This window comes from Pantherophis guttatus, chromosome 4 (assembly GCF_059756535.1).
Source record: "Pantherophis guttatus breed Tessera chromosome 4, ASM5975653v1, whole genome shotgun sequence".
NCBI lineage: Eukaryota > Metazoa > Chordata > Lepidosauria > Squamata > Colubridae > Pantherophis > Pantherophis guttatus.
Genome location: NC_142066.1, coordinates 67,916,819 through 67,935,550, shown reverse-complemented (window position 1 = coordinate 67,935,550; position 18,732 = coordinate 67,916,819). Strand labels below are relative to the sequence as shown.

Below are 18,732 nucleotides of genomic sequence, written 5' to 3'. Positions count from 1 at the left end.
TCTCTTAGTGGCGAGGGCAGGGGCTCGCACCCCTTCACCCAGAGCCTGAACCTGGTTTTCCCATAAAGAGGCCTCAGACTGTTCACAGATCGTGGCCTTACGACCATGCCTAGATTTAGATTGCACCTTAGGCATGATAAGTAACAACAAGGGAACCAGGTAGGACAAATGATAATAAGGAAAAACCAGCTGTTTAAAGTGGGACACCCAAAGTGAAGAATAGTACAATATAATTTTGAAAGACACTGCAATTGTTAGCCAAAAACTGTCAGGAAGGACACAATAAGGAACCCCTTATAATGGTCACTTCTTATACCCCCTCAGTGTCTAAGTGCTAAGAGAGGGAAAGACTCAGAAGGCCTTGTTAAACTCTGCCCTCCTAGAAGGAGTGTGTCCCAAAATGGCGCCCAACAAAAAGACAGGGAACGAACGAGCTCTTCTGTCACAAAATGGCGCCCAGTGAAAGACCGTTAGAGCGCTAGGCTCTTCTTTAACACAACGCGCTCGGCGTTAATAAGAGAAATGGGAGCCGGGTGAGGAGAGAGCCTCCAAACAGTGAAGAAATGGCCAGAAATCACTTACGACGCTAAAAAAGCGCCTAGGCTACAGAACAGCACTTATTAAGCAATCAAGCCGACAAGCGGCGAAGGCAGGGAGCGTGCCGCTCCGCCTCAAGCTTTAGCGCCAAACAGCTGAGCTAAAGGGCGACAGCCGCCGCAGCTCCGTTCTCCAGCCCCGAGCTCTAAGCCGGCTAGATAGCATCCAACTACTGGCGCTTATAGGGAGCGAAGTCCCAGAAACAACCGTAATGAGAAGAGGACAAGTAATAGCCGACGAGCGGCTAGCCCAGGAGAGCGCGAAACTCCACGATAAATTATAAGAGTTAAATGAACTTCCAAAGCAGATGGGGGGGCGCAAGGCTCCACAGGCTTCAAACACGAGGTAAATTGGTTTATTTAAGAATTATAAGGCAAGAGTTGACTAACCCCTTTCTTTATGAGGCTGACAGCAACCGAGGAGAGAAAGACCCCAGCAGCTCCAAAGGAGCTGCTGAAATAAAATCACCAAATCCAATCCAGCAGGCTAGAGAATAGTCAATAAGGAATCCTAAGTCAAAATATCCAGAATCAATCAGATAGCAATAAAAAACTCTAACTCAATAGAATCTAGAGAATACTTTCCACACAACTGTCCAGTCTGACAACTGAGCAAAAAACTGGGTGCCCTAGCAACAGGGGAAGGATTTAAGAAGATTTTACAGGCTCAGTCCAACCTCTGTCCAATGAGCACAACCCACGTCTGGCTGCTGTCTCCACCCTCAATGGAGAAGCAATAATGAAAGGACAAACCAACTCCTATATATATACAGATCAGTCAAGCTGATCACCACACCCAGGATCCGAGCCATCTCCCATGGCTCACAACAGATCCTGTTTCTTAGTCACCAAATAGTTCCCATTGGCTGACTTGTTATGGCTATCCCAGCTCATAATTTCTTATACATTGACAAAAAAAGAAAGTTATGATGTAACTTTAGAAAGACAGGTTAAAATATAATTGTATTTATAATTCATATGGAAATGATTAGAAACCATTTATATCTTTTTATATCTTTTTTCTCTATTTTTCTTATACTTTTTTCTTTTTGCACTTTCAGCCTTTGTTTCCTTCCCTTTCTTTTTCTTTTTCATTCTATTTTAGTTTGTATTAGTTCTTCTTATTCTTGTGAAAAGATATATATCAAACCATACATAAATAAGACAAGAGAATCTGGAACTGATGGACTGCTACTACAACAGCAGACCTAATTAGAGTGAATATATGAAATGTATGAGGGAACAGAAGACTTGCATCTACACTAACAAAAAACAACTATTTACCCAAAACTTCAACATAATAAGAGGAAGCTGCTCTCACACATTGAGATAGACCAACTACACTTTACATTCCAGTCCCTGTTTATAGTGCCTTGTTAAGCTCACACTTGGAATACTGAATCCAGTTTTGGTCACCACAATATTAAAAAAAAAGATGTTGAGACTCTGAAAAGAGTGCAGAGAAAAGCAACAAAGATGATTAGGGGACTGGAGGCTAAAACATATAAAGAACAGTTGCTGGGATTGGGTAAGTCTAGTTTAATGAAAAGAACAACTAAGGGTGATGTGATAGCAGTGTTCCAATATCTCAGGGGTTGCCACAAAGAAGAGGGAATCAAGCTATTCTCCAAAGCACTTGAGGGCAGGACAAGAAGCAATGGATGGAAACGAATCAAGGAGAGAAGCAACCTAGAACTAAGGAGAAATTTACTGATAGTTAGAAAAATGGAAATGGACAGTAGAAAAACTTGCCTCCAGAAGTTGTGAATGCTCCAACACTGGAAGTTTTTAAGAAGAGATTGGATAACCATTTGTCTGAAATGGTATAGGGTAGGGGTATCAAACTCAAGATCCGCAGGCGGGATTTGGCCAATGGGGTGCTTAGATCTGGCCCACAGTGCCTCTGCCAGCAAAAATGGAGCTTGAACTCCATTTTTGCTGGCAGAGGACTAGCAAAACAAACGAAAAGCAAAACAAAATAAAAGGAGAAATGTTTTTCCTTTTGCATTTGAGCATCCAAAAAGGGACAGGAAAGGAGAAAGGGAAAGAGGAAAGACAAAGAAAAAGGAAAGATGGGGCGAGAGCCAGGAACAAAAAATAAGGAAATAGGAAAAGGAAGAAAAAAAGGAAGGAAGGAAGGAAGGAAGGAAGGAAGGAAGGAAGGAAGGAAGGAAGGAAGGAAGGAAGGAGATTATAGTGAGAGGGAGGGAAGGTCTGAGGGAAGTACTGCTTTAGCACTTGGCCACCCCAAGTGCCTCCAACAGAAGTAATATTGAGCTGGCCATGCCCCCTGATAACTTCTCCACCTCACTCCCCCTGAGGTCAGACACAACTCTGTCTGTGGCCCTCAATGAAATCGAGTTTGACGCTACTGGTATAGGATTTCCTGCCTAAGCAGGAGTTTGGACTAGAAGACCTCTAAGGCCCTTCCAACTCTGTTATTCTATAAATTTAGAACTCTCTTCCACACAATTTATACACTACTAAAAGTCTGATTCTTGTCACCTTCAACTGGGTGAAATAATGCATTGCGAGACAAAATCTTTTCAACAGGTCACCTCAAATGGGTTGTTAAGTAAATTACTGCAATTGTTAAGTTAGTAACACAGTTGTTAAGTGAATTTGGCTTCCCCATTGATTTTGCTTGTCAGAAGGTTGCAAAAGAGGATCACATGACTCTGGGACACTGCAAACTGTCATAAATATGAGCCAATTGCCAAGCATCTGGATTTTGATCACATGACCTTGGGGATGTCTATGCAGATTCTCAGTCATCCAGATGACTCTTTCAGCCCAATGCATCAAAATAGGAGGCAGGAATATTATGTTCATCATCTTGAGTTGATTAAATTTTTAAAAAGCAAGATAAAAATGTCTTCATTATCATCATCTTACTATAAAATGCCTTCTATGTGTACTTATTCATCAGACAGAATGTTTTAAACCTTACAGATTTAATAAAAATCTTGTTTCATGAAGAGAACTATTTAGCATGTCTAGCCATTGGTCCCTTATGAGGAAGTGGATATTTTTTCACCTTTTTTTTTTTAATCAAAAGCAAGCTAGCTCATCCAGTTCAACTCATAATATCAATTACTCCTAGAGACAGAAACAACCATCATACTGTCCTTCTATTTAAATATCTATACAGTATATCTAGGGAGCCATCAGCCAGTTGGTGTCAGAGATGAGGACTAAGCAAAGAGACACAGAATCAGGATGATATATGACAATCCAAAGCCGCAGCATCTTATTACTGTGTAGATTTAGCCAATTGCCAAGAATATAAATTCTTTCCTCTTTGACCAAACTTACAAATTTATTTAGAAGAGCACTATTCTACATTACATGGACATAAATAAGACCCTAAACTGAACTAGGTGTTTAATATTCTTCTTTGAGATGTAGGTCCATTAAGTTGCTAGTAAATTTATGACAATTTTTGATAGACACTTGGATGAGAGATTTATTTTCTCTAGAGCAATTTTGCAGGGCTGTTCAAGTCTTTGGGATGCAGGAGACAGGGAATTGAGGATAGGAATGTCATTCTGAGTTCTTCTGGGTTAAACTCTCAAGACTAGTTGTTAAGGAAATGGTGTTTCTCCGAACTCTTGAAACTTGAAAATGTGGATTGATGATGAGCCAGGAACTGAAGTATTTTATCAGTGTTTTCAGCTGTGTACAGATGGAAGATGCCCAATGCTAGACAGCAGTAGGATTTGTCATGTATTTAAGAAATAGCAACACTTAATTTTGTTAATAAAGTCACAAGCTCTATTAAGGGGAAAAAAAGTTATCTTATTCCTTCATATATGCCTGTAAAGGTAGATTTGGATACAGCAAAAATTTTAATTGGTATCAGATTCACCATGCCAGTTTTCAGTGCCTTCTATATATAATATGCTTAGCTATAGAGGACCCAGATTGTTGGGGGCAATACGCTGACTTTGTAAACCAGTTAGAAAGGGCTATAAAGCACTGAGAAGTATGTAAAACTAAGTGCTAATGCTATTATTTTACCATAAGAGGGCAGTGTAGCTTTTTCATGTTTTGTATGTTCTCTTCCATGATCACTTTAACTCAATTCCAAGATGGCAAATAATTAGAAAAGTTTTCTCAGGCTGATTTGGTCTAAACGTTCAGGACAGAGATAGGCAATTATTTATTAACTTGTTTAATCAAAGCCATGGAGCCATGGAGTCAGGATTATACCAGTTCATCTGACAGAAAGGAGGGAAGGAGATTATTATCGTGAGAAAGAAGGACGCCCTTATCCTACTTTGAAATAAAAAAAAAACTGTAATTCCAGATTTCATTCTTACAAACAAATATAAGGGTGATAAGAATTATATATAGTAGGTTTGGGGGAAAAGTGACAACTAACTAACTTTGCTACTTCAAGAGAGAGAGAGGTGAACAACACACCAAGGCCAAGTGTGGCAAGAGGTTTCTTGCCTTAATGACCAGCTGGATAGGTATAGCGGGGGGGGGTGTCATGTGACTGGGTGGGAGCGAGTGACGTCGAGTTGGCCATGCCCACCCAGTCACACCAATTGTTAAATTATTGGCTCCCGGTGTTTTCTGTGGGAAACAGGTCCAAATGGCTCTTTGAGTGTTGAGGACTCCTGCTATAGGATCTCCTGAATGGGCAGGGAGTTGAACTAGATCTCCAATGTCCTTTCTGACTCTATCATTCTGTACTTTCTCTGACACAAAGGTGAATAGAAAAAAAAATATTATAAGCAACCTTTAAAAGATTTAGAAGCACAAGAATTGTGAACAGCCTGGGACAATCTGACTGAACCACTTCTGAATGACAGTCACCCAAAATCTTTGCAGTATGCTATGCAAAGCTTGGTCTATCCAAGTAGAAGTGTTTGGTTTCCCATTAACACATTATAGAAGATTAAGTAAGTGGTTCTTCAGAATAGTGAGAAGCATTTGAAGAGTTACTGAAAAACAAAGGATTTTGGTTTATTTATAATTGATAGGGAGGCAGAAGAAAGATGCCGTTGATAAATATATAAAATCATAGAATCATAGGGCTTGAAGGGACCTTGGAGTTCTTCTACTCCAAGCCTCTGTATAAGGCAGCAGTCCTTATACCATTCCTTGCAAATACATGTCCAATATTTTCTTGAAAACCTGCCAGCTATTTCCTGTGTTATGCTATTTTATCAGTGCTGGCAACCATTCATAGCGGTGTTGGATATTTACAAATGGGAACAAAGATGCATGTTCCCATTATGATGGGTTGTGTAAGGGCGTGCTTCCTTCTACATTTATACCACTTTAATAAGAGCAAAATATTTGCTTGATTTTCTACTTCAGGTATCAGTTCCTGGATCCAGTATGGAATGTGGACAACTGATTAAGAAGACGTAAATTTGCCAGCAATAGTAGTGGGGTGGTACCAGAATCAGAGCTATGGGAGTCAAAGTCTATGACTTCTTGTGAAAGTGTGTTGTTAGTTCTTGAACAATAGGAGAGAGAAAAATAATAATGCACTAAATCATATTGATGTGACCCAGGAATAGTACATCTGGCTCTTCATTTAGCCTGCTGGATCAAACACGGGTCATTTGGGTCAGCGGTCTTCAACCTTTCTGGCACCAGATACCTGTTTTGGAAGAAAAATTGTCTTCTATGGACTGGGATGGTGATGGTTTCATGCACAACCTAGATCTTGTGCATGCACAGATGAAGCTTCACTCCCTTGCCTGCTGCTTGTGTGGCTCAGTTCCTAACAGTCCATGGACTGGTATCAGTGTGTGGTCCGGGGTTTGGGGGCCCCTGATTTGAGTGATTTTTCCCCACTCTTGCTTTTAATGTTAAGACATGGAGATAGTAACTGACAGCAAGCCTGTAAAGGGCTGGTTCAAAATCGCTGCTTTGGGTATTTCATAGATTTTAAAAGTGTCAGGTTTTGTTAATTCAAGCAATTCTGCAATTTAACAGAATGCATTGCTTCACCTTTTTTTAAAAAAAATTTGATTTATATGCCGCCCTTCTCCGGAGACTCAGGGCGGCTTACAATGCGTTAAGCAATAGCTTTCATACTTTTGTATATTTTTATACAAAGTCAGCTTATTGCCCCCACAAACTGGGTCCTCATTTCACCTACCTTAGAAAGGATGGAAGGCTGAGTCAACCTTGAGCCTGGTGAGATCCGAACTTACACTAATTGCAGACAGCTGGTGTTAATCGCAATGCTTCTAGTCTGCTGAGCCACCAGGCATTATAGACATTTAAGCGTCTCTGTGGAGCACTCAGGCTATTGGAATTATTTTGTTTAATATAATTTGACAGAGCAGAGAAGGCAAGAATTCACTTTATGTCCTTTCCTTGAACGAATAAGTAGAATTTAGCTAGCAGCCTGTTTTGAAGTACAATCATTCTCCTTTGGAAAAACTGAGCAAAAATAAAGTACAAAATTTAAAGAACTACAGAAAGATAAAGGATGACTAAAAGGAAAGGAAAGGAAAGGAAAGGAAAGGAAAGGAAAGGAAAGGAAAGGAAAGGAAAGGAAAGGAAAGGAAAGGAAAGGAAAGGAAAGGAAAGGAAAGGAAAGGAGCCTTCATCTAGGGATTAATATAAGGGCAGGCCTCCTCCAAGGAGACATCACATATTTTTTAGCTGCAGCCTAACAGACTCCCTACTTACATCTACCAATCTATGAGCAAAGATAAATCAAGAAAGGATACAGGGAAGACTCATGACTCTGATTTTCAGTGATATGGTTGCCTTAGTGGAGTGTATACAAAGGACCAAAATACTTCCCAATCCTGAAACCTGGATGCACGATGAAGTCTAGATTGCAACCACTAATGAGTGTTTTGAGATGACATCCTAAAAAGGTTATATTTGTACAAGGCAGATTTTTTCCCCTCATCAACAGTAAATTATGTTGTATGATTTGTATCGGGCTTGAAATTAGGTTGATGATTAACAGTTCATTTTAATATCATAACAGCACTAGCCCTGCTGGTAACTTGATAAAGGCAACCATATCCAGCACCACAAAAGAAACTGATGCTCTAACGTTTGCTGGATTCCCCCCCCCCCAAATGTATTAGGATATAAGGATTGGGAAGGAGAAGGGAGTATGTATGAACATACATACATAGATACATATAGTATTTGAAACAAGTCATATACCATCCATCCAGAATAAGGAATTTTTTACATACCTACATCCTGCACACTATCACAAAGATTAGGATGTGCATCAAATAAATGAAGAAATGTTTTAAAATATGATGAAATGATGAACACATCTACCATATTTTCCCCAAAGACCTAACCAGAAAATAAACCCTACCATGATTTTTCACAATGCTCATAATATAAGCCCCCCAAATAAGCCCCAATTAAGATAATCAGCCAGACGGATGCATTTAGTATCATATTTCCCCAAAGATATAACATCACCTGAAAATAAACTCTAATGCCTTTTGGAGGCAAAATTAAAATAAGACCCGGTCTTTTTTCGGGGAAATGCATGCCAACTTTCATTTTTCGAAACAACATACAGTACATGATTGGAAATAGAAACAATTGGTACAGTAATGAAGTATTTCCGATTTTGATATGTTAGACCAAGGGTGTCAAACTCAATTTCATTGAGGGTTGCATCAGGATTGTGATTTGACTTGGGGGGGGCTTGTCGGTGTGGCCATGGTGGCCACTCTCTCTCCTTGTGAGAAGACCCAGCTTTGTAACCAAAGCATCCTCAGTGATAGGATGGAATACCACCAGAAGTCAGGAGGGGACAAGGGGATGGGAAAAGACAGCAGGGCTGCTGGTGGCCAAATGCTAAGGCAGGCTTTACCTCAGACCCTCAGTCTCATTATAATCTCCTTCCTTCCCTTCCTTTTTTCTTTCTTTGATCTCTTCCCCTTTGTCTTTCCTGTCTCTTCTTGGATGCTCAAATGCAAACTTTCTCGATGCCTCCTTGCCTTGTGATCAAATGCCACTTTTGCTAGTAGTTTGTGATCAAGTATAAGACTGAGAACAAACCAGACTCAGTATATCCCATGCTTGCATTTCATGAGGGCGTCCAGAAAACAGTGCAACAAAACTGTCAAAATGGTGGCTGAGATAGTTGAGCTTGTTTTTTATGTGCAACAGCTTTAACATTTAGGAACAGTGATAAGTTAGTTGGTTTTCTATTAATACATAATCCTTAAAAGGGCTCTCCTGTAGGGACTCTGCCATGGTCTAATTCAGATTGTTAATATAGCAAAGAAAAATATTTTCCCCCACTTGCTTTATCCTGTTTTCCCCACTGGAAATAGCTATTTGCAACACAGGAGGGAATACTTTCCTAAGAGCTCACAATTCAAGAATACCGATGTGCCCATGAGGTATCTCAGTATAGGGAAGGCCAGGGGAGGGGGGTTGGTAATAGAATAGGCCCTCAAGGGCTCCCCAACCCACTAAAATACCTCATGCTTCTCCCTCCCTTCCTGCCACAAGGACTCACTTACCTTGCAAACATCTGTCTCCTCTCTGCTGTTGTTTCTTTGCCTTTGAGGAGGGGAGAGGACAGTTGGCTTGGAAATGCTTTTCATGCTGCGAATGGATGCTCCCGGGTGCTATATCACACAGGTTCAGGCACTCATCCCTTTTGCAGAGTCAGGGACCCAGAAATTTTCATTCTCGGTGCAAAGTGTTTGCCGGTCTCCTGCTCCTCCCCCCACAACTACTTTCCACTTAATGAGATCTCGTTGTTGGTCTTCACATGCGCGAGAGTGCGAAAACCAGAAGAGCAGCCGCCCGGCTTGCATGTGTGCTCCAAGATGATCTTCTGGTTTCCGGTGCACCTGGTCTTCTGGTGCGCATGAATGTGCAAAGACCAGCTGGCCGGTGTGCATGCAAGCGCCGGAAACCACAAGATCATCTTCCCAGCGTGCGCATGTGCACCAGAATGGAGTGGAAGGCTTTTCTTCCTGAGGAATCGGATTGGGACATGTTTGCCATAGAGCTTTCTGGCAGAGAGGGAATAGCTTTGTACCTCTGGAGCTGTTTTGTTTTTTAAAAAGATTGTGGAGGCGGCATTGTGCTTACAGACATAAGACTTCCATTTATAGACTTGATTATGGTTAAAAATGTAGCACCTTGATAATATTACCCATGAGAAAGAATTAACTTTGATAATGCCACTTATGTGAAAATGTATTTCAACATTTTTTGTGTTAAGCTTTCAGTAATATGTACAATTATCAAATTTTAGGATCATTGTTGTAAAGTATTTCGTTACAAGTTCATTTTTGTTACATCTTAACCTACTCATATGAAATAAATAAAATGTATCCATTTTCCATCAGTTATTTTAAAGAAAATGTGTTATGTGTGGCAAGAAGGGAGAATCTCATATAATTATTTGGTTCATTTATTGGAAGATGGTTTTGATATTTATGATGCTTATTAAAATATTAAGTTTCATTCAAAAATGCCTGTTTATGTTCATGCCCAACAATTATTCAAGGACAGTCTGTAGATTACAATTAGTTGATGTTGAATCTGTGGTTTCTCAGATTCCATTATTTATGCAGCAAGGGTTACAGAAAACAGATCTAACCTTTGTGGAGTCCAAAACATATTTTTATTGCAATCTGATTAGTCATTGCAGTTAATCAGCACTTTAAACAAATATTCATATGCTTATGTATCTCTCTGCATGAGACATATAATAACATGGGGCATAAACATTTTCCATAAAAATTGTGGATATATGACAACTACTTTTCCAAATGAAGGAGAAATTCTCCAACTATCTCTGTGAAGCAATGATTCCTGATTAGAAGCAGCAATAGCTACAACTAAAAAATCCTTGGAATTTAATGGAAACATAAGAAGCCAGAAAGACTGAAAACTCATGAGGAAATGGTTGAATACGTTACTGAAATCATTCAAGCCCATCTGATACTTGGGAATGAAATAATGCAAAAATACCATGTGCTGCCTATGAAATTGCACCCAATTTTTCTATAAAACTTCATTATCCCGTTAAATAAGTACTGGTTAAAAAGTAGAATTTATCTACACCTATTCTCAACAGTGTGTGTATGTGTGTGTGTTTGAGAGAGGGGAGCGGAGGAGAAAACAGAAAAGATAAATTTAAATTTACTGGGATTTTAATTGTCGTGTGCCAATATTATTTAATTTGTTTTTAAATTGTTTTAACTTTTGTATTTCTGTATTTTACCTTGTGCCTGTTCACTGCCCTGAGTCCTTTGGGAGAAGGGCGGTATACAAATTTAATAAAACTAAACTAAACTAAACTTGTCTCCTTCTTACAACTGCAATTCTGATATCTTATGTCCACTATTTGCATTCAGTTTCCTTAGAGCCACTGGAAATACTGATGCTTAAATTGCTCATTTCACACACACACACATCTTGCTTGTATGGCTAGATTGTATCACTGTGGTGCAAAGAAGTGGAAAATATGCATAGCATCAGCAATTGTGCAAATACACATTCACATATGGGATCACAATTATTAACTTTCGGTATCATTGGGTTATATACAAGTATATGCTCTATAAGTAGACTATAACAATTATCACAATGCATACACAAATATAGCAATATTCTGTTCTGGAATATTTGGTCACATGATATATATGTTAGATTGTCAAATCAGAGTATGTCATTTATCAAAATATAACTGTGAACCCAAAATAAGATTTCTCTCCCTTCCTTTCCCCATTTTAAAATTTACTTCAGATTTTTTTTAAAATAAAAACTTTTAAAATATTAGTAGAAATTCATTTTCAGAATAAAACTATGAAGTTTTTTATTGTTTCCTGAAATATAAAAAAATATGCTTTGTTCTCTAAAAAGATGTGTGGCTATTCTTAAAGCCAGAATATGAAACACTGCTTCCTCTCTGCAGGCATGAACAAAATGCTCTGTGTATTGATAAAATTACTTAATGATTTTATGTAATTTAATGTAATGTAATTTATGTAATTTTATGTAATGTAAAATGGCCTGGCAGAAATATCCCAGGCTAGACCTTTCCAGATTTTCTATGTAACTCCCCTTTTAAAAAATCATGTTTGTTTCACAGGCCCCCTTTAAGTATATAGAAACAAAAAAATCTATTCAGTAAACCCAAATCTGTTTTACACTATAAATAATTTGTCACAAGCTAATAATATATGTAATATTGCTGGCATCGTGAGCTGGCCAAAGCAGACTCTGCTGCCAATGTGATGATCCAGAAGCTCCTTACAACGTATGGAGGTTTCCACCCAAAGTCCAACACCCAGAGGGCAAAACGTGTCTGATCGATATCAAAACTATCCAGGATGAAACCTAGAGCACCTAGGAGTACATCACTAAGATGGCATCCCAAAATGAGCTGTTGACAGATGGCCTGAGGCAAACATGGGAGGAAGATCAACCAGACAAAATGCTATAGCAAGGCAAGACCAGGCATAGGACAGATAACTGATGTGGCAGACATTGAGAAATTCTACCAGTGGCTGGAAAGGACTGGACTAAGATAGCACTGAAGCATGGATCATAGCATGCACTAAGCACCAGAGCAGTAGTTTAGCAGGGGTCTCCCACACTAAACAAGTTCTGATTATTTACAGACACCCCGGAAATAGGCCAATAGATAATAGCAGGGGTAAGGTGCAGCAGAAACAGCACACACTAAATGGCACAATCAAATTGCTAGCATTGTGCACAGGAAATCTGCATATTGTATGGACTAGACCCTCCCAAGTCCAGATGGAAGATTCCACAGAAAGTAATGAAGCCTTCATTTTTATATGCTATCATTAAAGGCATTACACTTTTCTTGCTAAAATTCCTCATAAAATTTCTGAATCACTTTATCCTCTTTTAAACATCCCCCTAATTATCCATTTATCATTCAACGAACTAATGTACCATTTTTTGTTACAATATATGCACTAGACAAACCTTTCTCTTTTTTTACATCATCCAAAATAAACTTGCCTCAATTTCCTACATACAATTTTCCATTATAATTTTGATGTCCATCACTCTAATATTAATAGGAAAGAGAAGAAATCTACGAATTTGTTAGGACCAAAGCAAAAATCAATGCAAAAATAAATGTGAAATTACTGTAATGTGATTATAATAATGTGAATTACTGAAAGTGGCCACTTGCAACAAAGGATCTCTGAATAAAAGAAAAGAATAATTTTATATAATAGTTTCCACTGTTCACTCCAAATGTGCTCACAACAGTAGCTTGTGACTTCTTAATCTACTCAAGGGAACAAAAACATTTTAAAAGTGCCCCAAACTGGGAATTTGCAAGGGAGAATTAAGAAGAGAGACAGTACGCTCTTTTTTATCTAATAAATCTGCAAGTCTTTATATCTTCCACTTCCAGTCCCTAATCCTATTCCTGCATTATAACTGAGAGATCCTTGAGATTTTTCTCATGCAAATTTCTGTTCTCACATCTTTACAAAATTCCAGCAAAAATTCCACATAAAAACAACATGCCCAAAGAGGTGAATGCCCACTCTCCCACATCCTGTCCCATCACAAGTTAAAAATCAGAAAAGCTCATTTCAATTTTCTCAACTTTATAATGCTTTAGATTTTTTTTTAAAAAAAATACATTTGTTCAGAAATGGGTATTCAGGACCTTGCCAGATTCCTATTCCCTTATTTGCTTAATCCTAGTTTGATGTCATAAATTTAAACGGTCATGTGATGTTACTGAAATATAAAATGCACTCTTTATCTTATTTTATAGGTAGATTGTCCACTGGAAGAACTGCTGAGGGCCACACAGCTTTCATCTGAATATATGGTTTCTGCTTGCAAGTTCAACAGATCAGTAAAACAGGAGGCCTTTAGTTCTTCAGGGAACCGATCATGACCTTTGATACAAAGTTTACAATGGCACTGGCAGGCTGTTCTGGATCATGTTCTGCAAACAGGTGGCAAACATTATCAGTTGCACTACCTTGTTTCCTTGCAACAAAGCCAAATACTCTGGAAAATGAAAGAAAAAACACGAAAGGTGATGCATAAAATACTGTGTTTATTAAACAAGTTCAAAATTTTCTGCTGGATGTTTTTCCCATTGTATTTTAAGAGTTTCTTGGAATTTAACAGGGTTTCAGCAGGAAAAACAATGAGGAACAAGCTTTTCTGAGAAGCAGCTTTTTCATCGCTACTAATCTTTTCCTAACCTGCACTGTCTGCATGAGTGTGCACTTAAAATGGACTTTCAATTCACACAAAACAAAATTGATGCCTCATCTTATGTACAAAATTATTCAAAATACTGCATTAAGCCGAGTCTTAATTCATATATTTTGCACTTTATTTAAAAATATGAACATTCTGGAATGGAATCTGGTAATTTTAATTAAATTTCACATTATTCTGTTTGCCCAATTATGAGAACACTTCCTGGCCCATTACTTAAGGCTGAGATAAAGGAAAAAAGCATCCTGTGCTCCTGTCCTGAGAAGCTTTACATTGAAGGATTTCTGAACATATGCTTCCTTACCTGAATTATCTTTCTTTTCACTGGGATGTCATGTCTACACCACTATCCATTGCTGGTTAATTGTGAACAAATTGCTTAATATCTGAATGCTAAACTAAATGGAATGAGGAGAGAGTCTAACGCTGAGGCATACTGATTCCATTGACCTACTAAGAGATTAGATAAAATAACATTTTGCAGAGTGTAGCTTCAAGTATCACATGTTATCTGGGATCACTTCACAGGACTTGATATGCTCTCCAAATTTTATACATATTCATAATTCCTTTAGAAGGTTCCTGAAGCTCTCATAGCCAGTGTTACCAAAAGATTACTAGATTCCATACATTCCACACGTTAATATGGACATATAACACAAACAAATGTTGACAGCTGTCAAAGATAAACATGAACGTCTGCATACTTTTTTCTGCAATTTTGTTTGGTTTTAACATAAGCATTGCCTTATTGCTTATTGAAGGGAAGTTGAAGGGAAACATGGATATTATCTGTAAGATGCTAAGTATTCATAGCTACTTACTTTGCTGACAGACCATCTTTAATCCATCTTGTTATATAAAACAAAAAAGGGAGAAGAAATTAAAAAAATATTTTTGTTAGAGGGGTTTCTTTTTTTGGTAACTTTACATAACAGTATACAAACAATGAATTGAAAAAGCATTAATCATCCTTACTTTCTGTCTTGTGGATCCAAAGCACAAAAAATAACACTACTGACTGGATAATGCCTTCTGAAAAAAAGCCTGAAAGGAAGAGAAAATAAAATAGGCCTTAGACCTAAATTTATGACTGGAGATTCTAGACTGTATTTCAGATTGTTTATGTGGCACTGGGAAAAGGAAATATAAACATTTCTCTTTTGCCACAATATTATTCTTTTAAAAAAATAGTAACTAACAGTGGGAATTGTGTCCAGAGCAGCAGCTATACTGCAATATGAAAGTAAGTAAGGTGAAAATATCCCAGTGTAGCTGTTAAACTAACATAGGAAGAGATAACAAGAACAGTGCTGTTCAGTGCCAAATACAGGTGATCACTCTGGCAGAAGAGGCATACTCTGGATCTCATCAGCCAAGGAATTGTGGCTGGTGGGGTCTAGGAGAAGAGCCTTTTTTGCAGATGAGCTCCATCGTGACCTTCTGAAAGGAGCTGAAAACCTGGCTCCTCCAACTGGCTTCTGGCCCTGATGAAGTGTCCCATTCAGGAGGTGGCTAATAGATTAGATCAAAATTCCAACTTCACCCAGTTTAAACATTGGTTCTTTTATCTAGTTCATTGTTAATGTTAATGTTTTTAATTTTAATGCTTACTGTTTTAATATTTTTAAATTTTTAATTATCTACAGTGTTATTTATGATACTGCAAGCCACCCGAAGTCACAATAGCGAGATAAATGGCATAAATAAATATATTACTTATATATAATAAATAAACAAATGTAAATAATCCCATTATATGAATTGTAACCTTACTAGATTGCATTGGTGGGAGTATAAGAAAATGGATACATATCAGCATGGAAACGATTACCGTATTTTTCGGAGTATAAAATGCACCTTTCCCCCCCCTAAAACAGGGTGAAAATTTAGGTGCATCTTATACACTGAATGTAGCCCCACCCACCCACTGGCCCCCACCCTTTGGCCTCTGCCTCGCAGCAGTTACCTCCTTGCAAGCAAACAGCAAGAAAAAACAGCTCCTTTCAGCTTCAGCACAGCCTAATTAGCACAAGTTGATTGGATCTGCCTCCCAACTCTCAGCTGATTTGTTCTCAGCTGTTTTGCGCAGGGTTCTGCTGCTTGCTGCAAAGAGGTAAATTGCTGGAGTAGATTTTTTTTTTCCTTGTGCTAATCAAGCTATGCTGAAAACAAAAATGAAAGTAAAGCAGGCTGTTTAATTGCTCAGAGGCAGAGGGAGATTTCTTTTTCTTCTTTTCCTCACCAAAAAAGGTAGGTGCGTCTTATACTCCAAAAAATACGGTAGTTCTTTTATCCAGCCATCTTTCATAATGAATCCTGTTATTGCTTTTATTTATTGTTATTTCACAAGATACTGCAAAGACTAAAAGATGTGTTTAATTCAATAAGTACAGATCATTGTTCCAATCAAAATAAGAAATAGCAAAAAAGCTCTGACAAGTTTGGTGAGTGAGTTTGTTTCTGTTTTGTCCCACATTTTTGCCTGTTTAAGGACTGTTGCCGTGTGTTGAACAAATAACTGATATTGTTCTGTCCTAAGAGGTGAGCAGACACCGGCACTGGACGGTCTCTTATCCAAGCTAGATGAGGAAAAGCACTTACTTTCTCTGATTGTCTGTCAATGTGATACCTTGTGCAGACACTTTGAAATGCACTACAGTAGAGGTGGGAGAAGGCTCTTGAGTTAAAGTTAAGGTCAAAGCCTTCTGCACAGCTTGATGACCTGTTAGAGATTCCATCTCAATAGAATTCAAGTAGCAAACGTTGCAGGCTATAAAACAAAGCAAAAGCAAATGATGAACAAAGCTACAAATAGAATAATTTGATCCTAATTTAGAAATTTAATTTCTGAAAATATTGAAGTGGTAATGCAGAGAGGGAGTGAAGGGAATGATTTTTTCCAGTTTTTAAAAAGTGGAAAAAAAGTGAAATTCATGTAATATTCATTTTTATATCGTCTTTCTTTAATATAAATTCACTTTGCTGTTTATCGAACATTGTGTGTGTACGTGGTTGTATGTGGTTAGTTGTACAATTTTTCTTTATATATTAAATATTAAAATAAAATTTGGGCAATTAAAACCAAGTTAGACAATAACTGCATTTATAAATTGAATTCATGTTAAAATGGAATTGTAAGCTGTATAACTTTGATGAATCTCGGAAATTATAGCTTTCATCCTTAGGAAGCAGGCAATAGCAAATCACTTCCAAAATCTTGGCAAGAAAATTCACTAGGAGTCAATACTGACAATACTAAGGCACCAAAAAAATATTTTAAAAAAGGAAAAGGAAAAAAAAGAAAAATTATAAAATAGGAAGAAAATTAAATTAAAGACAGAAGGAAGTACCGTATTTTTCGGACTATAAGACACACTTTTCCCCAAAAAAAGCGTGGATGGAAATGTTGTTGCATCTTAAAGATCGAATATGGCCCTCTTTTTGGCCTCCCCCCCCCCACACATCCCATTTTTGAAAAAAAAAATGGGTCCGTTTTTAAAAAACGGGACACGTAGAGGGTTTGGGAGGCTGCAGAGTGCTCCAGGGGCTGGGGAGAGCAAAAACAGGACGCTTGGGGGGTTCATGAAGCCAAAAATGAGCTTGTTTTTGCAAAACAAAATGGACACATGGCCCTGTTTTTGGCATCCCGAAACCCCCCCTGTGCGTCCCATTTTTGCAAAAACAGGACCCATAGAGGGTTTGGGAGGCCTGCAAAGTGCTCCTAGGGGCTGGGGAGGGAAGAAACTGAATACATGGAGACCAAAAACTTTTTTTTCTTGTTTCCTCTTCAAAATCTAGTTACATCTTATACTCCAGTACATCTTATAGTCCAAAAAATATGGTAATTAGTATAATGATATGATATATAGATTTAGGCTATATCTCTATTTGCATAATCAGATGAATATACCTAAATGTTGTCTTTTTTTCTGCTTTTACCCTATTAATGTCACCAATTTGTTCACAAGAAGGTATTCATACTTTTCAATTTTAATGTTAAAATAGTGTTTTTCTACCTAACCTGCGAGCAATCCACAACAGTTCAAGGTATGCAAATTCTGACACACTATGCTGTTCTCAAGTGACCATTAGTGACTTATTGGCCACCGCAGAAGGGCAAAAGTATGGTCATCCTCTCCAGACCTGGTCTCTTTCTTTCAGGACCTTCTATGTGGTGCCTATGAACCTTGAATGAGCTATTAATGTAGTCAACTGAAGTCTTATGCACATGAAAAATTCTTCTGATGACAGCATTAAAAGATTAGAACCTACTTACCTGCTCCTTGTTTCAGAAGCTCTGCAGCTGAATTTGAAGCCGTTTGTGTGGAGGTTTCAGAAATCTCTTCCAGAGGGTCTACAAACAGAAATTACAGATGTATTCAAAATGACTTGGATTGAAAAGCAATCCAAGTCCAGTTGTCAATAATTTGCAATCAGTTTTTAAATTCATATATTCCTTATGCTGTATATAACAGTACTGAGAGAGTTTTGAACATGGTGTAATGAGAGAGGTTTAAAACACCAATTATTTCTACAGGCTAAGCTCATAACTTTTTTTACTTGGCAACAATGAAGATTATATTCTAATTAAACAGTACGTTTCTTGTCATCTGCCGAGTTCAATTCTCACCGAATCAAGGTTGATTCAGCCGTCTGAGATCATTAAAATGAGGACCCAGATTGTTAGGGGCAATATGCTGAGTCTGTAAACTGCTTAGGGAGGACTGTAAAGCATTATGAAATGATATATAAATCTAAGTGCTATTGCTATCTACATCAATTGCTATCTTCCTGCTTTCTGTGTATCACCTGTTGGCTGTTACAGCTTGTTTAATCTACTGAATGCTTTTAATAGTTATAGTGATGTTATAATTCTATTATGCTTTACATTATTGGGGGGAGATGGTGAAAA

General features: G+C 38.0%; 1 protein-coding gene across 8 annotated transcripts in view; it reads right to left on the bottom strand.

Annotated features, from left to right (window-relative positions):
- Positions 1-10,180: 10,180 nt before the first annotated feature.
- The window catches only part of TNS3 (tensin 3), a 203,857-nt gene continuing 195,305 nt past the window's right edge, over positions 10,181-18,732 (bottom strand). For all 8 annotated transcript variants that reach the window (XM_087892371.1, XM_087892365.1, XM_034416437.3 and 5 more), the window contains 5 exons: positions 18,097-18,174; positions 16,422-16,590; positions 14,796-14,864; positions 14,642-14,668; positions 10,181-13,598 (listed from right to left, as the gene is read on the bottom strand). In XM_087892371.1, the coding sequence (XP_087748497.1) occupies positions 13,457-13,598; positions 14,642-14,668; positions 14,796-14,864; positions 16,422-16,590; positions 18,097-18,174 (485 nt within the window). In that variant the 3' untranslated portion in view covers positions 10,181-13,456. The remainder of the gene's footprint in view (positions 13,599-14,641; positions 14,669-14,795; positions 14,865-16,421; positions 16,591-18,096; positions 18,175-18,732) is intronic.